This window comes from Dipodomys spectabilis, unplaced genomic scaffold (genome assembly GCF_019054845.1).
Source record: "Dipodomys spectabilis isolate Male_0828 unplaced genomic scaffold, ASM1905484v1 ptg000573l, whole genome shotgun sequence".
NCBI lineage: Eukaryota > Metazoa > Chordata > Mammalia > Rodentia > Heteromyidae > Dipodomys > Dipodomys spectabilis.
In genome coordinates, this window is record NW_024871250.1 from 1,440,474 (window position 1) to 1,462,302 (window position 21,829).

Here is a 21,829-nt window from a genome sequence, read left to right on the forward strand (position 1 = left end):
CCGCGCCCGCCCGCTCCCTCTCCCCGGAGTGCGTCGCTTCCAAACTTTGTCTAAACTTTCACTTTCACAGCGCGGCGGCGGCGGCGGCGGCGGCGGCGGCGGCGGCGGCGGCGGCGGCGGCGGGCGAGGTGACGGCCGGGCGGCGGCGGCATGGAGTAGACGCGCGGCGGCGGCGGCGGCGGCGGCGGCGGCGGACGCGAGAGGCAGCGGCGAGCGCGGCGGCGGCGGCGGCGGCGGCGGCGGCGTGGGGCGCCAGAGGCAGCGGCGGCCGCTGGAGCAGCCGGCGGGGCCGAGGCGGCGATCGGAGAGCGCGGAGGGAGCGGCGCGCGCGGGGCCGAGCGCAGGGCCGAGGGCCGGGCGGGCACCGCGCGGCGGAGGCCGGACGAGCCGCAGCCGCAGCCGGAGCCGGAGCCGGAGCCGGAGCCCGAGCGCGATCGCCGCCTGCCGGGCCTCCCCTGGCCACGGCCGGCTGCCGCGCTCCCGCCCGGGCGCCCAGCTATGTACTCCCCGTACTGCCTCACCCAGGTACGGGCCGCCGCCCCCGCGCGACCCCGGGGGAGGGAGCGGGCGTGGGGGGGCTCCGCGGGGCGGACGGCGCACAGACGGAGGGGGGGCGCAGCCGGCGGGCCCCCCTCCCCCCCGCGGGCCGCCCAGGGGGGTCCGGGCACGCGTGCGGGCGTCACGGTGCGCGTGCGAGCCCGGCCGCCCCGCCGACTCCCGCCGCGTGCGTGGCGCTGCCCCCCGGGGGGCCCCGCGGCGGGGCGGGGAGCGAGCGCGTGGGAGATCGTGGGGAGCGGGGAGGGAGGCGGGGGGAGGACGGAGCGTGCGTGCGCCCGGCCGGCCTGCGGGGTGCCCGGCGGCTCCGTGGGCGGCGCGGCGTGGCCGCGGGCAGCCTTGGCCGGAGTGACAGGAGACCGCGGGGCGCAGGGGGAAGCCCCGGGGGCGGGTGGCATTGCCCGGGGCGGGCGCCGCGGTCCCCGAGGGTGGCACTGCCCCGGCGTGCTTGGCGACTGCCCCTGCGTGCGGCCGGGGGGTGCCCTGGGCGGGTCGCGAGCGGCCCGGGCGTCTCCCCAAAGTCTTTGTTCAGGCCTCACATGGGAGCGGGGCTAAGAAAATGGCGGGGCTCCCAAATTTCAGAGGGGCAGAGGAGGGGAGGGAAGGACGGGCGCGCTGCCAGCCCCGGGGAGGGGGCTGCGCCTCGCTGCCCGACCTGGACGGCGCAGCCGCTTAGCTCAGACCCCCCACCCCCCACCCTCCCCAAACTTTCCTTGGCGCAAACTTTCCGGGTCTCCAGCGACCCGGGGCCCGTGCTGGTGTTGGACCTCGGCGGGGTTTGGGGAGGGGTGCGGCGGCGGCGGCGGCGGCCCGGGGTGCGTGTGTGTGTGAGGGGAGATCCTGTCCTGCCCGCCACCCTCCAGGCAGAAGAGGGGCGGGAGGTGGACGCGCGGGTCCGGATCGCGCCGGGTCTGGCCGGCCTTGCCGTCGGGGCAGCGGCGGGAACAACAGCGCCCACCTTGGCGCGCGCGCGGCAGCGGCGGGAGAGCGCGTCCCGCCTGCAGCGAAGTTTCTTGCGCCCGCGATCCCGCGGAGGCCCAGGCCGGGCTCCCGCGTGCACGGCCACCTGGCTTTTCCTAGGCCATAGCCCGAGGCCGCGATCGGGCACAGGAGCCTTCATGCTGGCCCGCGGTGCCAGGCTGTAGCAGGTAATCCATAACTGGGGCCGAGGGGACACCTAGGGCTGGCTAGGCCACCCTGCCTGCTAGGCCAATCCATGGGACTTCTTTAGGCCTGGGGCGCTGAACGGTTCCCTCTGTGCCAAGGGGTGCCCTCCCCCAGAGGTGGGAGTGGGCATTCATGTGCATGACACACACATGCCAGGTGTGGAGAAGCAAGAGAGTTTATGGAGATGGTCAGTCATGATCCTGGGTTGGGTGGTAATCTAGAGTCTGCGAATGCCCCCCCCCCCCTCCAGGGCCAGCCGTGGAAATCCTCTGTGGACTAAACACGTGTGTCCCAGAGTATGAGTGTGCGTGCAAGCTCCGTGGCAGTATGAGGGGGAGGTCCCCCCAAATCCCTACTTCCAACTTGACACTCCTGGACGGCCAGCTGGCCAGCTGGGTGTGAGACGTGGCTTGCTTTTAGGGTGACACTTGGCTGGCCCCCGTGGTTGTGTTTTGAGTCCTGGGACTACCAGGACCCCTCTCCCCTTAAGTAGCCTCTTATCCACCCCACCGCCAGCCTGTACCAAGCACACCAGGTATCAAGGCCTGCGTCCTTAACCCTGCCTGTGGTTTGGATGAGACACCCATCCTCCAGATTTCACCGCATCCCTGAGTGAGAAAAGCCACCAGCTGATACTTGGATGGGAAGGGGAGGAAGGGACTTGGGTACCCATCAGAATTAGGGGGTGATGGATAGAGTTTGACACTGTTGTATTTCAAAAGAGAGGTGCAGGTTCAGATCTGCAGGAGCCTTAGCCTGAATGTGCCAGGCTGGCAGGGAGGGGAGTAAGCGTCTTCTCACCAGCCCGCTGGCCCTGCACGGTGGGCAGGGAAACCCCTCAGCACTGGGCAGGCGCTGTCGTCTGGTCAGCAGGGCCTGGCTATTTCTCTTTGACAGCCAACTCTGCTTTTATAATTTTTTTCTACCACCTTGACCTCTGCTTTTCTGAGTAAACCATTCTCTGGGTTGTCTTTTTCTTTCTTTTTTCCTCACTCTTCTGTCTCCTTATGTCTTTGTCATCAGTCTTTTTTTTTTTGCTGGTCCTGGGGCTTGAACTCAGGGCCTGGGCACTGTCCTGGGTTTTTTGTTTTTGTTTTTTTACTTAAGGGTGGAGCCCTACCACTTGAGCCACAGCTCCATTTCGGGCTTGTTGCTAGCTAATTGTAGATAAGAGTCTAACGGACTTTCCTGCCTGGGCTGGTTTTGAACTGCAGCCCTCAGATCTCAGCTTCTTGAGTAGCTGGGATTACAGACATGAGCCACTGGTGCAGGGCTCCATCCCTGTTCAGGGTTTCGGTCTCTGGTCTGGCTCCTGCCCATTTTCCCCATCCCCTTGTGTGTTAGACCTCTCTCTCTCTCTCTCTCTCTGTCTCTCTCTGGCCTCTCTTTTCTTTTTTTCAAACCAGAATTGGCTTCGATTTTAAAGTCAATAAATGATTGAGCGGAAAGGAGCTTGGAGCAGCGGGGCCCTGGCGGGGAAAAGCACTGTGGGTGAGGGGGAAGGACAAGGGGGGAAAAATCTCCTTCTAGAAAAAGCATAGAAATGCAGGGCAGCCAGGCCAGGCAGTTACAGGAGCTGTTCAAGGCCTTCTCTGCCACAGGCCTGAATCCCAGGCAGAGAAAAGAGATGGGTGGTGTTTACTGGGACAACTCACCAGAGAGACATGTGCCTGGATGAGGGGACACACACACACACACACACACACACGCACGCACGCACGCACGCACGCACGCATGCACGCACTGGCATTGCCAACACGGGGATGTTTATGCCCAGCCACGTGCACGCACGCACACATACCGCGGTCAGATCTAAGATATGGGTAAATACACATCTACCCCTAGAAATGGGTACGGAGGCTGAGGGATGTGGAACACATGCGCATTGAAGTTCATTGTGGACCCGAGTTTGCAGTCAGCCAACACACACAAACATGGCTGGCCTCCGGAGCCGTCAGTATACGCTTGGACAAAGGCAGATTCAAGGGTAGGTTCGCCCAAGTGCGCATGTGTGCACGCACATACAGACACACCCATGCACACCCCCTGCTCTCGGCTGTACACGCACACAGGCGTGCAGACACTGGCAAAGACACAAAGGTGTCCATACATAGGCCCATCCACAGACGTGACCCTTTGCCCTGTCTCCCTTATAGAATGTTCTAGTATCTTTGTCTCTATTCAGCTATGTGTATACATTTTCAACAAGAAGGGACCTTCCTGATGTGCCCCACCGCACTCTGCTCACTTTTTCTCTGGGTCGCAATGGCTACCTATCTGTCCCTGTAAGCTAATGTTCTCTGTGCCAATCTGATGTGTGTGTGTGTGTGTGTGTACGCGCGTGCGCACGCACGTGTGTGCTGGTGCTGGGGTTTGAACTCAGAGCCACCTCATGCTTACTCAGATTACTTGTCGGGCTGGTGCTCTACCAGTTAAGCCATGCTGCTGATCTGGCTTTTTGTTGGTTAACTGAAGATGGAGTCTCGTGGAACTGTCCTGTCCGTGGCTGGCTTTGAACTGTGATCCTCTGCGTCTCGGCCTTTTGAGTAGCTAGGATTACAGGTGTGAGTGAGCCGTCAGTGCCCAGCCTTGGTGCTGGCATTTAATGGAATGTTTCTCTCTGGCTCCAGCCATCCATGCACCAGCCCCAACAGTGGCACGAAGTGTATAGGTCTAGGTCCGGGCTCTGAGAGACCTTCTGCTGCTGGGCTGGGCTAAGTTCAGAGCCGAGGCTCTGCTGGATTAATTGGGCAGCGGGGCGGGGAGGGCACTGGGACTCGGTGTGAGTTCTTCGTGAGAAGGAGCTGAAGCCTGGGGTCCTGACCTTAGCCACAAAGGTGTAGCCTCCATGGCTGAGATGGAGGCTGTGGTAGCAGAGGCCGAGGACTCACACACAGCCCTAAGTCAACACCGGGTTTAAACCTTGGTTCTCTCTCTTTTTTTTTTTTTTGGGTCCGGTCGTGGGGCCTGAACTCTGGGCCTGGGCGCTGTCCCTCAGCTCTTCAGCTCAAGGCTAGTGCTCTACCACTTGAGCCGCAGTGCCACCTCCGGCTTTTTTCTTTTTGCTTATGTGGTGCTGAGGAATCGAACCCAAGGCCTTGGGCATGCAAGGCAAGCGCTCTACCACTGAGCCACCTTCCCAGCCCCTAAGCCTTGGCTCTTGTCCTGTTCTCCAAAGGCAGCAATGGCGGTATGAGTCTATGGCTTGGGCAGTGAGGCGATCCGGCACAGAGCCTGGCCCACAGTATGCTGAAGAAACGGAGAGGGCTTAGTTCGTATTTGGCTTGTCATGCTCATGTGCCCCTCTCGGTGTAGAGAGAAGAATGCTTCTGAGGGACAGAAGAGAGGATGCTCTCCCCACGTAGAAATCCCAGTGGGCTGCCAGGAGGAAGAGGCAAGGCTGTGCACAGCAGTGGGGCTGGCTGCTGGTGCAGCTCTTTCCGCTGGCATGGGGTCTCGCAGTCCAAGAGGAAGGTTGGCAGACTTTGAAGTAAAGGAGACAGTGTCACAGGGCAGGGGACCAGATGTCTTCTGAGGGATCGACAAAGGACAAAGAGCGCATGTGCACCCCCCCTCCATCTTAGGCATCCGGTAGGGGATCAGCAATGTCCCCACAGATTGGCATGTATAAATCGGCACCTGAGCATGGTTGCCTGGACTCGCTTTGGGGCAGGCGGCTTGTGCGAGATTTCGGGTGTGTAAAGCACTGGAGATGGGTGTGCAGCCGTGGGGTCGTGGCTGCTGGTAAAAATCCCTGCAGCGATCGCCGATGGCTGGTGCCTAGATCAAAGCCACCAGGAACCCGGCTCTTTGCTCAGGGCCTGTTTTGATCACCACAACTACATTTGAGGCCTGGAAATTTTTTTCCGCCCTAAGCCAGACCAAGAGAGGCCAGCGAGCGCTTCTGCCTTGTGCTCTTTTCCCAATATGGCACTGGGGAAAGATTCTTTTACTGCCCCTCCCCCAAATCTTAGGTTGGGGGGGGAAAGTGGGGGACAGAGAGTGAGCTCAGAGGCACTATTGAGGTGCTCCTAGGTGATCGGTCTCCATTGGCGTGCCAAAGCCGTTGGGCCGCCATTTTCCCGTGGCTCCCCGTGTGTGCGTTGGTGCCTGTCCACGTGTCTCCGCGTGCCTACCTGGTAACTGAAGACGGTAGCACGCTCCGTCTTGTGTGTCTGGTGCCGGTGTGTGGTGTGGGGGATATGAGTGTGTGTGTGTGTGTGTGTGTTCACGTTCACGTGAAACCCGCTGTGGGCTTTGTGTCGCTGCTGCGCCTCCATGGCAGGTCCCGTGGGGCCTTCGAAGCCTGTCACGGAGTGCCTTCCTATGCCATGACGGTATCTCCCATCCATAGCAACAGACTGACGTGTGTTCTTTTCTGGTGGCCGGTGGTCATGGCCGAGGCGTGTCATGGGGTGGTTTCTGCACGTGTTCGTTGCCTGTCTGAGTCCCCCTGCGTGTCTCCGCGTGCCCCCTTTCCCCCGTGTCATTGTGCGTGGCAGGCTCGACCCTTTGTGGAGCTCACCGCACGGCCCCCTCTTTCCTGGCGTCCCTCTGGCCCCCGGGCACCCTATAGGATGTCCATTGTGGCAGCCAGGCGCGGGGCCGGTCGTTGGCCGGCCTCTTGTCTCTTCCCCTGAGTTTGTATGGCCGTGGGGGCCTGTCCGCAGCCCCTCCTGTGCCCCTGGCCTGGCGTGGACAGAAGCCCGTTGTGTGGTGAGGTGTAGCGTGTTTGGGCAGCCCACAGGCCTCTCGCTGTCTGCCCTTCACATATGGATTTTGGCTTCTCCCTGCGGCTGCCCTGGCCGGCCAGCTGGGTGTCCGGCTGTGTCTGTGGCCTGATCGTTCCTGTCCCACCAACCCCGCCACCCCTGGCACAGACGGGGCCTGTCATTGGGTCCACTACCCTGTTCCCTCTGCGGCTCTGAGGTCACAGATTTGGAAACTGAGGCCCCCCCTTTCTTTCCTCTCTCTCTCTTTCTCTCTCAGTCCCTCTTTCCTCCCTCTCTCCTCCCCTCCTCCCCCTCCTGCTCCCTCTCTCTCCTCTCCTGCCAAACGCATCTTGGCTCCGTCTGAATATCTCCTCCTCAATTTTTGGCTCCAGCTCTGGGCGCGCTCACTAAAGGAAGCAGGCCTAGCTCCCCTCCCCGCCGCCTCCCCCCCCTGTGCCTGAGGAGCCCCTCTGAGGGCTGGAGTGGGCCTCATGTAGGGGCCTAGGCCCCCCCAAGTAAGCCTGGCCGGGGGGGGCACAGGCCCTGCGGGCAAGGGGGGGCGGGTAGGCTGGGCCTGGTACTACAAGCGGGCAGCAGGCTGGGTGACTGGGCTGCCTGGCTGGGCGGGTGAACGGGCAGGGAGGGGTCGGGGGGCACAGAGCTGGGGTGTCTGGCTTCTGGTGGGGCTGGCAGGCCTCTGCGAGGCACAGCTGTGCCCAGAACTCAGTTATGTTTGCCACTACCCATGTGGCTGTGCCAGCCAGGGAGGGGAGGCGGGTAGCGGGCACTGCGGCGCGCTGCAGCCAATCGGAAGGCAGGGTTGCACTGGGGAGCTCTCCCTCCACTGGGCCCCACCCTGAGGGGAGTCGGGGGTGATGGTGGCTATCCGTGGGCAGGGGGCAGTGCCCACCCCCGCCAAGGAACCCGCCCTCCCCCCACGGAAAGCTCAGTGCCAACCTTCCTGGCACAGATAGGGCAAAAGCGGGGGTCTCTCTCTCTCTCTCTCTCTCTGTCCCCCACCTGAATCCAGCCAAGCTGGAGGAGAGGATGGAACAGAGGTGCACCCAAGCCCCCCTCCCCAAGCCCCAGGAGGTGCCTTTGAGCCTGAGGCAGGCAGGGTGGCTCTGAACGAATATCGGCTTCGGTCAAATTGCCTGGTGTGGGGCTTTATTCCTCGCTTCCCCCCCACCCCCCGCTCCCCGCCACCCCCATCACACAAAGTGACACACTTTCACTGGTACATGCGGGCAGAAAGAATCACGCCGCCACGTGCTGGCATCTCTCTTCATTCGCCAGGCCTGCAGGCGCGCGGGCGCGTGCACGCGCACACACACACACATACACACACACACAAGCGTCCACAAGAGGCTCACCCTACATACAGACACCTCCAGACACCCAGCCACGAGGTATGACACACGCAGGGAGCTACTTAGGGGTGCACACGCATGAGACACACACCCTTACACAACCTCATGGCATGAAATCCAATGCAGACGGGCCTGGCCACCCTCACACACACAGGATACACAGAACCCACAAACACAACAACACACACACAGAGGGATACCGTCAGATGGCAGGTGTGCATGTGTGTATACATGTGCACTGATAGCTATCCCCAGATAGACCACCAGATGCTCAGACATACATAAGAACACATGTGTGCAAATAACACACATGCACACATCTCCTATCCCTAATGTTATCAGGTAACATGTGTGGTGGTCAAACTGGCATTTTTTTTGGGGGGGGGCTCTTGATGGCCCTGCCACAAAGAAGAATCGAAATGCCCCAAATGTCAGTAACACTAAAGCTTGGAAACTGGCTTACAAATGCAGACACAACAACACACACACACACACTCATGCATGTATGAATATGGCTAACACCCGAACCTATCACACATACACGCATACACATACACATACACAGCACACAGCCCACACAGACAAGAGGCTGGCTGACTCCGTCACACACACGGCCTTACTCACCCACATCCAAGCATTGTCATTTATGGAACCGCACAGAGATGAGAGGAACAGTTCATGATCCCGCACCTGGCCCCAGCTGGCTACCTGCGAGATGAACTCTTCAGCACCCCCCGGCCCCCGGATCTGCCCCTCGGCATGACACCCTGCAGCAGCTTTGGGCTGTCTCTCTACCCCTCCTCTCTCCAGGTAGAAATTGCAATCCTGGTTTGTATAACTTCGATCCTGGCAGACCCCCATGCCCGCCCCATGCCCAGAACGTTACTGGCTGGAGATTTGTTCTCCATACGCACTTAATCCTTTGGTATTTATTGTTGTTTTTTGGTGCTAGGGGTGGAATCCAGCGCTTCATGAATGCTAGACAAGTGATCTATCGTGGAGTTCTTCCCTTCACTGCTCCCCCTCCCCATCCAGTCCAGTCTTTTGGCTTTTGATACCCCATTTCTGAACCTGGAAAAAGAAAGAACAAAGAGGTGTTTTTTATTTTTATTTATTTTTTAAATGTTTAGCCAGGCCATGGGTGGCTCACGCCTGTCATCCCAGCTACTCAGGAGGCTGAGATCTGAGGATTGAGGTTTAAAGAGCCTGGGCAAGAAAGTCCTTGAGATTCTTCTCTCTAATGAACCACTAAAAAGCTGGAAGTGGAGCTATGGCTCAAGCGGTAGAGCGCTAACCTTGAGTGAAACCAAACCAAACCAAACCCCAAAAAACAGCAAGCAAGAGTGCAAGGCCCTGAGTTCAAGACCTAATACTGGCACAAAAATAAAGTTAAAACTAAAAAAAATTTTTTGATAGATGACAATCTTGACACCCCAAAGAGGTCTGTTCAGATCTGGAGCAAAGGGAGTATGTGTGACTGGGGGGAGAAGCTGATGGATCCAGTCCTCTGGTCTCCACTTCCAGTGGGACAGAATTGCAACGAGTTTTCCAGTCTTTTACTCAATTATCTGTGTACTGTCAGACCCCATTTTGGACTCTTATACCCTTCTTATGGGTCTGACCTTAGATCTTCCAATTCATGGCTTGTAAAACTAGGGGATCCCACCTACTACACCTCCACTGGCCAGGCCTCTCCTCGTCACTGTAAGGCATAATGCCTTCTCCCACACCTTCACTGGGCACCCAGCCGGAGCCTGCGTGCTTGGGGGTGCAGCCAGGGGGCCTGTGCATTCCTTCACCAAATATTTACCAGCCACCTCTTGGGTGCCAGGCCCTGTTCTAGGCCCCCGGGGCTCAGCAAGGAGTAGAACTGGCAGAGGTGCCAGGCCTCGGCGGGAGAGCAGGACAGTGATAAACAAGGGAGTTGTCCTGTCTTTGGAAGGAGCGCTAGGTATGATGGGGAAAAGCTCAGGCTAAGGCCAAGGCTGGGGGTCTGTGCTAGAGGGGGGTGGGGGGGGGTTCTGATTTTGTGTTGAAATTCTCCTTTATGACATCTCCCCAACGCTGCCATATGAACCCCCCGCTCTCTCTTTTGGTGCCAGTCCCGGGGCTTGAACTCAGGATTTAGGTGCTCTTCTTTTTCACGCAAGGCTGGCGCTCTACCGATTGAGCCACGTCTCCACTTCCAGCTGGTTCACGGAAGATAAGAGTCTTATGGACTTTTCATGCCCAAGGCTGGCTTTGAACTTGGATCCTCAGATCTTAGCCTTCTGGAGCAGCTAGGATGACCGATGTGTGGCACACTGGTGCTTTTGGCTTGAACTTCTTTTTCTCTGACGTGGGCAAGCTGGAGGTCAGCAGCGGGTAGTGTGGGTTAACATGGTTGCCTCCACCATCTATAGAGACCCCAAGTCTGGGCCCACTATAGCTGGCCTTCATCTCTCTGCTCGGGCATACCCTCTGATGTCCGGACTCCGGAGTCTTGAGAATAAGATGGCTGGGGCGTTTCCTGTATCAGCGATGGGCACTGAGTAATCTCAGCCCTGGTGTTCTGAGTGGGGGGTGGGGGGGGCAGCTGGTGGCCCAGAGTGGCACTTCCACCTGGGCCCCTGGATTTAGCTCCCCCGGGGCGGGCCCGGTTTATTTTTACCCTCGCATGTCAACCCTGGCAGTACCAGGCTGTGCCATCTTTACAGAGTCTTGGGGATCTGCCCAAAGTTTTAGGGGGGACCTTGCTTTACCTGCTGGGCCCTCAATTCTCAGCGGAGTCTCCGACTGTCTGTACCCCCATAAAACTCTAGGGGCTGGTCTAAGGTCGGCGCTGTAGGCTGGCAACTACCATGCCCAACTTGGTGGCATTTGGTTTGGCCTCCTGCCTGCCTGCCACCCCCACCCCATGCCCGGGCAGAGCCGAACGGCTGTGGCTGCCAGTCTCCATTTTGAAGGTGGGGGGGGAGTGCCTTTGAGCCCCCAGCTTGCCCCGTGCCACCTGGGGCTCATCCTTCATGCCTGGTCCCTTGATGGGCCTGGATGGCATTGTCTACTACCCCTTGCAGCTCAGAGTTTGGCAAGAATGCCCGCCTGGCTTCCATCTTCCCCGTCCTTCCCTCCCTCCCTTCCTCTCTCTCTACTTGTAATGGCTCACAGTATTTGGCTCCTTCCCGCTCTCCCCCCCCCCCCCCCCCCCCCAAGGCGCCAACTTTACTTCCAAAGCCACCATGGCTCTGGGGCCTTCTCTGCCGACTATGCCTGGGACCTGGGAGAGGGCGTTTTGGAAGATGGAGCAGTGGGCATGGGGGGCTGGGGACGGGCTTGTGTGCATGTCTGGAGGGAGCACATGCTCTAAGCCAGCTGGCTCCACTGGCTTCTTCATTTAACCTCAAGGTTGGCAGAACGAGACTGCTAGAAAATGGGGTCCCCTTCCATTTCTGACAGTCCTCTCTGCTCATTCGGGGACTCCGTGTCGGCTTCTAGGCCACCGGACAACCATGGTGGATAGGTCGGGCCAAACGCAGGGCTTGGATTGGCAAAATAAGTCATTATGGATAAGGGGTGCTGGTACCAAATCCCCCCCCCCCAAGTTCCTTGGCAAAGCTGTAAGATTCCTGCTTCTCTCGGCAGAACTAGGGCTGGGGGGGGTGGGATACTAAGGGCTGTATGGGGGCACTTGAGTCCCCAAAGGGGGTAAGGGACTTCAGAGAAAACCGGTTTACTGCCCTCCCCCCACCCCCCCCACCCCAAGCTTGCTGCCCGCGTGCCTCTGAACAAAGTTTGCTAAGTAACTTCAAATGTTATTTGAGGACGGCCTGGCCCCAACCCAAGGCAGCCCTGTGGAAACTTGTTTTTCGCTGCAGAGGCTGCAAGTATCAGACACACTTTCGGGGGGGGGGGGTAGGGGGTGCTTCGGAGCCTCTCCCTCGCCCCCCTCCCTTTGTGGCAGAGGCTGGCCCTGAACAGACATTCAGAGTAGACATACACTGGACACAATTATCACCTAGGACAGGCACTTCAGAGAGAAAGAGGACCCAGCCACGGAAAACACAGCACAAGAAACATGAGAGAGAGAGAGAGAGAGAGAGAGCGCTTTGTATTTCCCCATATCCAGGACCCGGGTGTGCTTGGATGGCTTCCTCAGCCTCAGTTTCCCCAACATAGAAGGAAGCTATGGGCCAAGATGGTTCACGAGGCGGAACTTCACTTGGATGAGAATGACTTGGGTTGGGAGTAGGAGCCCAGCTGCTTGCCAGTTGTTGCTGGGTTTGCTGGTCCCTTCTGCAGAGCTGAGTCCCTGACAGTGCTCCCAGCCCAGGGCCCAGCACCCAATGGTGCTCCCAAGTATGGACTGTCCTTTCTGCCCATCTAACCTGGGAAACTTCCCCACTGGGCTCCCAGAAGACCAGCTTCATTCCCTCTCTCCTCCAGCCTCAGCCTCACTGGTTTCCCTACTCTTCCTCCTTCTCTCCTTTTTCTTCTTCTTTTTCCTCCCTTTCTCTCTCTTTTTTTTGGAGCAGAGACTATGTAGCCTGGTATGGTCTCGAACTCCCAATCCTCCTGCCTCAGCTGCATGCTGAAGTATCAGGTGTGGTGCGCACTTGCATAGCCCCACACCTGGCTTCTTTCTTCCTGTCTCTCTCTCTCTCTCTTTTTTGCCAGTCCTGGGGCTTGAACTCAGGGCCTGGGCACTGTTCTTCATGTTTCTTTTTGCTCAAGGCTAGCACTCTACCACTTGAGCCACAGCACCACTTCTGGCTTTTTCTGTGTATGTGGCGCTGAGGAATTGAACCCAGGGCGTTGTGCATGCTAGATAAGCACTCTACCACTAAGCCACATTCCCAGCCCTGGCTTCTTTCTTTCTTTCTTTCTTCCTTTCTTTCTGTCCCAACCATTTCTCTGCCTTTCCCCAAAAACATCTCTTCTTCCTTCTTCAGGTCTCCAGGAACTCTGCTCAGGCCTGGAGCCCAGGGAAAGGACGGCAAACGGGTAGCGTCTCAATCCCTTATTAAGCTCAGCCAGGCCCAGAGGGCTTCTATGCTCCAAGGTTTCCTTTCCCAGGAAACTGAGGACTGGGCACTTGATATGATAGGTGGGAGGGGTCTGTGTGTGTGTGTGTGTGTGTGCGTGTGTATCTTGGTCCTGGGACTTGAACTCAGGGCCTACGCACTGTCCCTGAGTTTCTTTTGCTCAAGGCTAGCTCTCTGCCACTTGAGCCAGCCCCAGTTCTAGCTTTAAAAAAAAAAAAAAATTTATTGGAGCTAAGAGGCTGGCTTCCAATCCTCCTCCTCAGATCTCAGTCTCCCGAGAAGCTAGGATTAAAGGCAGGAGCCATGAGTGCCTGGAGAAGGGCAGTCTACCACAGGGGGCCCTGCTCTGTCACCTCCGAGGTTCGCCATCAAATGAGCACCATGGAGTACAACGGAGAAGCTAAGGCCCCGGGGGGGGGGGGGGGGCGGCGCTGGGCTCCCTGTCGTCCCCCAGTTCGCTCTCTCTTCACTGGCAACCAGATCCTCCTGGGGTGGCTTTGTGGGGTCCTCCAGTCCCATCCCCACGCACACAGCACGCACCGCCTCATCTCTACTCACAGTCAACGCCCGCAACACCCCGCCACCCGCAGTCTGTCGCGCGGTGACAGCCTGTCACAGGCACCGCCGCACACCGGCACAATCTGTCGTCCACGCACAGTCTCACACACAACCTGTCACACGCACACACGCGCACACACACACACACAGTGGCACAGTCGCGCACACGCGCACGCACACACACACACACACAGCCTAACGCGATTGCACCAAGCGTCACAGCTTGTCATAGCCAGATTCCTCACAATAAAAATAACAGCTACCATCTCCAGAGCAATTATGCGGGGTGGGGGTGGGGGTGGGGGAGTGGGCAGGCGGAGCGGGCATCTGTGACCTCCTGTGACCTTGCTAACACAGCCAGGCAGGGATGAGTAACCTGTTTTACAGATGAAGAAACAGAGGCCACGAGGTCAAGTGCCAAGGTCATGGGGCTCAAAGTGGGGTGGAGGGGATTAAAGTTAGGCGCCCAAGGGCAAGTGTGACTTAGAACACAGCACTCCTTCTCAACCCCTTCCGTGCACCCTGGGGTGGGGGTGGGGTGGAGGCTCACCCTGAGAGAATTCCTTCTCTGTTACCCCGGTGAGGCGGGGGGGGGGGGGGGGGGGGGAATAGAAGAGGTTTCAAGCAGCTAGGTCAAGAAACAGAACCTATCAGGCTTTCTGCGCAAAGGTGCCTCCCAAACTCTTCCCTTCACTGGGGGAAAGATGGGAAGCTGTGCTCTTTACCCCAAATGCCTCTTGTTTCCAAGTGGGGGTGCTGATGATGGTCACTCAAAACCCACTGGAGCATGCTGAGCAGTCAGAAGGTTTATTACATGTATGGTGGGCTCCCTCTCTTGGTGACCCATTGTGTGGGAATCAAGCGGGGTTTCCCCCCTCCCGGTGTCTGGCCTGTGATCCTCTTGGGGTCCCCTAAGGTAAACCGGGGCTCAGGTTCTGGAAGTCATAGAGAGATGGCCCCTAAGACTTTAAGATGCGGGTCTCAGGCCCAGGAATCTGCACTGGGCATCTTGCTCCCCTTCCCCCACCCCCTTCCCCCAAGGCCCTAGGGTTCCAGAGGCTTCCTTCTTGTCTGCTACCTCCCCAGCCTGCTGTCCCTCCTTTGTTCCACTCCCGCCTGCTCCCCAGGGCTTCCCCCATTCGAATGGCCTGAGCCAAAACCAACAAGGCTCCAACCAAGTCCTGACATCCCAGGCAAAGCTGCCTGCCGGCCCTGCTCCTTGGCCCACTGGGGTGGAAGAAGACGATCCCGGGACCGCCGACCCAACGTGTGCACGTGGCCACCACTAGGGCGTGACAGACACGAGCCCCACATTACACACATCCCCGAGTGAGCGTGAGCCATAGTGGGCCAGGACCCAAGCGCCTGCGCGCCTGCCGCGGCAGGGCATTCCTATGCACACGTTCCGGTGCCACCTCCCAGCCAGGAGTCGGGTCCCAAACTTACCTGGACACCCAGGCTGCAGGGTGCACACAAACACATAAATACACCCCAATCTTGCACCCCAGTCTTCTGCCTCCTCTCCTGAAAATAAAAAAATGAATAAGCACGCACCTCCCTGCTGGGCTGGTACTAGCACAGGTACCCCGCGTGCGCCTCCATGGAGATGCTGCCTGGCTTAGGTGAGCCTATGAGCTGGCAAACACCGGTAGAGTGCCCACGCATGTGGCTCCAGGCCCAGCGGGCACGCACCTTCCCCAGCCTGCACATGCGTGCGGTTCACGTGAGCCACACACCTGCCAAGCTGCCCAGGGTACTGGACTCCAAAGCCTCATGCAGGTGGTTGGGAAGGGGGGGGGGCTCCTTCCTACCCACTCCCCTCTTTTCTCCAGGAACACTTGCCTCTCTAAATGCCCTTGGGGGGATAGGTGAAGCACCCCAGAAAGGCTGCTGCCCGCTGGTGCCTCCCGTGCTATTTACATTTGAGATTCTCTATAAAGAATATATATGTGTTTTCCTTGACCTTCCGCTCTGCTTTTGTACTTGGATTTTGCAGACCCCACTACACTATGCAGCAAACGTTCAAAATCTTAAAAAAAAAAGCAATGAGCAGGGAGGGCAGGCGTGTGCGTGTGCGTGTGTGTGTGCGTGTGTGTGCACGTGCCAGTGGGGCACACCTCCTGGGTCTTGAACTCAAGGCCTGGGCACTCTCAGTTTCCACTCAGGATGTAGATCCATAGCTCCACATCTGGCTTTTTCCTTTTTTTTCTTTGCTGGTTAATTGGAGATAAGCCTTGTGGATTTTCCTTCCCCCAGAACTGGCTTTGAACTTTCATCTTCAGATCTCAGCCTCCTGAATAGCTATGATCACCCTAACAAAAGGCAGTTTTGGGTTTGTTTTGTTTTTTAAGACCCCCGGGGACCCCATCCCAGGAAGGGCTGAGCTGCACTGTCCAGGTCTGCAGCCTTGAGGGAACGCAGTCTGGAGGGGGGGTGCGGGTGGGTGGCGAGACACGTCGTTGCTTTTCGTGTGTGTGTGTGTGTGTGTGTGTGTGTTTTGCTGTCGCTGCTGCTTAAATTAATCCTTAGTGACCGCGGGCAATTCTCCACAAAGAGGCTATTTAGTGCCCCCCCCCCCGCCGTTTTCATGTTGTCCTCCCTGACTTCCCCCCACCCCTTCCCGGCTGGTCCTCTGGGTGCGCCCTGGGCGCTAGCGATCCACACGGAAGGGCCTTGGAGGGACGGAGAGGGGGCGCCCCAGCACTCGCCCAGAGGTCCCCAGTGTCCCCAGATCGGTCGTAGCACTTCGCTGTCAAAACCGACTGGGGGGGCGGGGGGAGTCAGACTCCTCCCGCCCCGCGCCCCGCGTCGATCAGAAAACCCCGTCCCGGCCTTGGTGGCCGCGCGCCCCCCCCCCCCGCCCACCCCCGACGGCTGCCCGCCCCGGGCCGCGCCCTCCCGCCCCCCCCCCCGACGGCTGCCCGCCCCGGGCCGCGCCCGCCCGCCCCCCCCCCCCCACGGCTGCCCGCCCCGGGCCGCGCCCGCCCCCCCCCCACGGCTGCCCGCCCCGGGCCGCGCCCGCCCCCCCCCCGACGGCTGCCCGCTCCGGGCCGCGCCCGCCCCCCCCCCCCCGACGGCTGCCCGCCCCGGGCCGCGCCGGCCCCCCCCCCCCGACGGCTGCCGCGCCCGCCCTCCCGGCCGCTGGCGCCCCCCCGCCCCCGCCCCCGCCGGAGCCGCGGCCCGGAGCCGGGCGCCTGCTGTTATCCCGGCTACTCCTCCGGAGGCCGGGACCCGAGGATCGCAGGTGGAAGCCGGCCCGGGCAGGAGAGTCCGTGAGACCCTATATCTCCAGTGCACGCACCAAAGAAGCGGGAAGTGGAGCTGTGGCTCAAGTGGGGTGAACGCCAGCCTCGAGGAGGAAAATGCAAAATCACAAAAGGCTCAGGGGATAGCACCCAGGCCGCGGGTCGTGGGAAGGCCTCCGGCGGGCCCAGGCACCCACCAGGCGGTGCGCCTCCCTCCCGCCAGGCGCCGCCCTCCGTGCGCACCTCGGGGCGGGAGCGGGGAGCGGAGCCCGGGGCACGCGCGGGCCACCCGGGTCGGGGGTCGGGGCCGAACGGGCCTCGCGCAACGCCCCGCGTGGTCAGCGCATGCGCGGCGGCAAAAAAGGCGGGAAGCGGTGCGTCGAAGTCCCGGATGTGAGAAGCGCCTGTGGCGCGCGGACGGCGCACGAGGGGCGCTTCCCTCAGGACGGCTTGAGGAGTTGGGTGGGCCGCCGCCGTCGAGGGCAGGTGAGGGGCACCGGGGGAGCGAGTTGGAAGCAGGGCGCAGCGATGGGGGGGGGGGGACTCTTGGTGTTCCAAGAAGTTCTAGAATGACCGCAGCCGCCGCCGGGGGTCTGGGCCCTTGGCTGCGCGTCGCACTGCGCAGGCGCGCCGCCCCTCAGGATGGCGCGGCTCCCTCCCGTCGGGCTCCCCCAAAGTGACCCCAGGCTGCCCCGACTGTGTACGAGGAGGCTCAACTGAGTTCGGGTCCCCCAGGTGCGCGGAGGGGAGGAGGCGGCGGGGAGCCAGGCCGCCGCGGCCTCAGTTCCGCCTGGCCCTCTCCCGCGTGCACACCCGATGGAGAACGCAGGCGCAGGCTTTGGGCGGGCATGCAGCCTGGGCAGTTACTGTTACTCTTTGGTGGCCTGCGGGTGTTGTTGTTGTTGTTTTCTTTTGTAAGGCGGGGGGGGGGCGTTCACGGCCCCCAGATCTGACGGCAGCGTTGTGGGGGGGGGGGCGACATCCTGATCCAGCTCTTTTCAGCACACCCCAGTGAGTCCTCACCTCTGCACCCCAGGCTTCCTTAGGAACACCCCCCAAAACCCCCAACTGTTCTAAAGCTGCCTCTTTTAAGGGAATAGTGGCGTGGGGAGGGGGTTACCAGGGTGGTTATTGTTTTTTTCTTTTTTAATTTCCAGAGCTGGCCGGGTTTAGGGGCATTTGGCCTCCAGTGAAGTGGGGGGTGGGGTGAGGTGTGACTCAGTGGGAGAAAATGCACTTCCCTCTCTCCTGCCTTCAGGCGGTGCGGGAGTTGCGCAGCCTGTAAAAATAAAAATAAAATAAAAAACAAACCCCAAATCTTTTACCATCAACACCGCCTCGTGGGGTAAATTTTTTTTCTTTTTGTATTCGGGGCTCCCCACCCATGGCTGCTAGCGAGGGCTGTTGCTGGACTTTCTGGGCAAGCAGAGAAAGGAGGGAAAATGGAAAAAGAAGCCAGTGCCCCCAATCTCAGGCCAACTAAACCTGTTGGAGGAGGAAGCTAATGTTGGCCAAGGTCCCTCCTCCTCCTCCCCAGAACCAAAGCTACCCCAGGGCATTCAGAGAAAGTGCCCCAGGGCCTCCTGTCTCCCCATCCTCTCAGGAAGCAGTCATAAACTAGCTTCTAACCACCCCAATTACTTTAATACACGTTGATGGTGTTAGGTCCATTTCTTTTTCCTCGGGTACATGACTCAACCTGAACCAACTGCACCCAGTGGGGGAGACCCAGGGCTGTGGGCTGTGGCTGACCCTGAACTTTACATCCTGAACCCTAAAACCAGCTTCAGATTCCCCCTCCCACATCACCTCAAATTCTCTAACCCCGACAATGCTTTTCTTCTCTTGCTGCGTGACTTTCCCGACTTCTTTAAAAACATCTTGAAATTTAAAGTTTTATTACTCATTTTTAAGCATATGAGAGAGAGGCTGAATGGTAAAACAGGCTTATAAAAAAAATAACCGCATGCAGGTGACACTCCACGGAGCTAGTTGGTGAATGTCTCCTGTCCCAGATTAAGTTTTTGGTGGCTGAATCCCTAGGAGAATGCGGCAAGAGGCACCTGGGTTCGCTGACTGAAAAGACACTGGAGAAACGGCAAGGAATTATTATGATTTTATTAAAATTGTGTCTCATTTAGGAGCGCGCTTCTGCACTGCCTCTGTCGTCAGAGCCCGGGTTTGCCACGGCAAAATCTGTAATCAGAGAAAAATACTAGCTTTGTTGAGGGTTAGAATATATCATTGGCTAATGTGTGTGGTTTTTTTTTTTTAAATAATGCTAAGCATTGGGGTAATTAAAGAGTGAGAAATAACTCGTCTCTCCTCTCTTCTCCATTCAGCATTGTCTTATTTAAAGGCAGAAAGCTCGGCAGAACTGGTTAGTTTTAATGCGGGCTTTTTTTTCCCCTCCCCTCTTGCCTTTTCCTTTGCTCCGGTCTAATTCGCAAATCCCCAAACTGGCACAGCCAGAAAACTTGCGGCCGGTAGGCATACAGTTCTTTTTCCCCCTGCCTCGGCTCTGACCCACTGTCTGTTTTGCACTAGAGTGATTTTAGGAAGGAAGGAAGAAAGAAAGAAAGGAAGGAACTGGGCTCTCGTACCCCTGATGCCAACCAAAGGCGTATGTCCCAGGCTGCGGGCTGGTATTAGAGTCAAACCCGGGTGTACGGAAGCAGCCTGGCTGCTTGTCCAGCACACTCACCCGCAAAAGACCAAGTATTCATAAAGGTCGTCCATCTGAGATCCAGGGGTTCAGATCCCTTGCCATATTTTAAAATAAACTGAATTTTTTTCTTACTCCCATATGCAATTGGAAAAGAAAATGTGTCTGGGAGCCGAAGCCCGCCTTGGCAGTCCGGTGCCCTTGGTAGGGGACAGAGTGGCTGAACCTGGCATCCAGCCCCTGGGAAGTGCCCACACTGCCGCCTGCAGAGCTCAAATGTGAGGGAGGAAGAGAGTTCGGCCGGCCGTGTTGGCTGGGCACTGCGGGGGCAGGTGTTGGGGTAGGGGTTCTTTATCCCCACTGCAGAGCTTTGAGCAGGGCTGCTGGGGCACAAGGTGGCTGGCTTGGGCCTTTCTCTTGGAAGGAAGGTGGTCTTGGGAGATGAAGAAAGTTCCCTGTGAGAAAGGAAAAGGGCAAAGTGGTCCCTAAGAGGGCCAGGGGCTGTCCCCACAGGCGCCAGTGGCTTCGCAGTGCCTGCAAACAGCAGGGGGAGTTATTTATTTATTTGCTTCAGGTGTTTTTAATTAAATGCGTTTCTCTCATTTTCCTGGTTATTTGGTGCTCAGACTTTTCAGAGATCCCTTGCATTTTTTTTTTTTTTTACATAAGTAGAAACTTTTTTTTTTTTTCCTCCTTGGAGAGATATTGTGGGAGGTATTTGCCTTCAGTGCTTTTTCCTGCTTTTTTAAAAAAAATTAATTTTAAAATTATGAAGTAAATTTAGTGCTAGTGAAAGTGAGGGAGCGGGAGCTGAGGCTGGAGTGGGAAGGGGTAGACAGCACAGCACGCAGAGTTCTGGCCTCCCTCTTCCCCCAAGACCCGAGGGCCTAGCTTGCTTCAGTCTGCTTCTCTCTCTGCCCACTTCTCTCTCAGCCCCTCTCCCTCTCATCTCCCCACTGGGATCTGAGAGGAGGGGGCAGCCAGCCCTAATAGTACCAAGTCTTGCTTGTGGAACCCCTAGCCCTGCCATCCCTTTCCCTCCAGGCCAATACACTGAGGGCTTCCAGTCCCTGCCTAGGGCCTGCAAAGTGGGAGAAGAAGCCGGCTCTGGCTCCCCCCCCCAACCCAGTCACCCGGCTGTTGGCTTTCAGCTCTGTGGGTCCTGTCTGTCTTCCATTCCCCTCCAGTTTCCCCCACCCCAGTCTGCTGAACCCCTGCTGCACAGTTGGTTGCCCTGTGGATGGGATCCGAGTTGCAGGCACCCGCTCTGCTGCCATGAGGACGAAAAGAGCTGTTCCACACAGCTCACTCCTCACAAGAAACCCGCTCTGTTCGCCAACACGTGTGAGCACCTAGGTGCTCACATTTGATGCGCCATCCCTGGTGTTCACAGAAGCTATTTTTAAGGCATATGAATTATGGGAACTCTATAGCTTAAAATTTTAAAGGCCTGTTCAGCGGTACTGAAAATGTTTATTCCTTCATCTGGGTGGAGTTAACATGGGTGTGTTCTCTTTGTGGACGTGAACTGAGCGAGTGGTATTCTTACAATGTGTGCATTCTCCTTCTTTATTCATGCCAGGCTTTGGTGACAAAGTTTATTTTCTTAAACAAGGAAAGCCTCCACCCCAGCATCAAAGTCAAAGGTAAAGAAAAGGCTGCACATTACAAAAATGATCATAAAATTTTAAATTAAAAAATGCCCTATAGCTTGCCTTGCTCAGTCCTCCCCAGTAAGAGTGGTAGGAGGGCTTGTAAAAATGAGTGGGTTGATTAAAAAAAAAAAAAAAAGGTCGCAGGTGTGTGTTCTCTTGAAGCCACTGGACTAGGCCTTGTGTGTGCGCAGAGAGCCTGCAAATCTTACGGAGTAAGGTGTAGAGACAGGGTTTTAACACTACAGGACCAAAGGATAAGCAGTGGTAAGGAGTGAGTTACTTGCCAATTACATTTTGCTGTCAACATCTGGAAAGCAAAACTGCAGCTGTTCTCCCTGCCCCCCTTCCTATTGCCACCTCTTCTTCTTCTTCTTTTTTTTTTCCTGCACACTTAAATTTTCTGTACGCTTGCCATCCATACTTCAGTTTTCTGCACTGTTAAAACATTTTCACGGCTCTGTTCAAATGGAGTTGTTGGGTTTGGACTTTGAAAAAAAAATGCATCTTCTAGTCTGACAGTATAATTTTTAGAGGAGTTTATTTGAGCAGGCCTATGAAACATTGCAAATCTCTCCCTTTGCCTTCCCCCTTCCCTGTCTTTCCAGAACTGCCCAGGCCAAAAGCACAGGGGAGGATTCAGCTGCCTGGGCAGCCCTGGCCTGGCTCCGTCCTCTCCCTCTGCTCCTCCAGCAGGGCAGGTACCCACAGCATCGCCCTCTACGGCCCTTCTGCCGTGTTTTTGTTTTCTCTTCGCCCCCCAAAAATATTTGAACCAAAAAGCCTCTCTTTTTTTTCCTCCACCCACAGCAAACTGAAAGGGCTAGTGAACCGTGATTCAACAGAGCGAGGGCGCCTCTTTTCTTCCTTAGCATTAATTAACT

At 57.8% G+C, this 21,829-nt stretch overlaps 1 protein-coding gene across 4 annotated transcripts in view; it reads left to right on the forward strand.

Moving 5' to 3' along the window:
- The first annotated feature begins 417 nt into the window (after positions 1-417).
- The window catches only part of Nfix (nuclear factor I X), a 93,381-nt gene continuing 71,969 nt past the window's right edge, over positions 418-21,829 (forward strand). For all 4 annotated transcript variants that reach the window (XM_042670596.1, XM_042670598.1, XM_042670597.1 and 1 more), the window contains exon 1: positions 418-525. In XM_042670596.1, the coding sequence (XP_042526530.1) occupies positions 499-525 (27 nt within the window). In that variant the 5' untranslated portion in view covers positions 418-498. The remainder of the gene's footprint in view (positions 526-21,829) is intronic.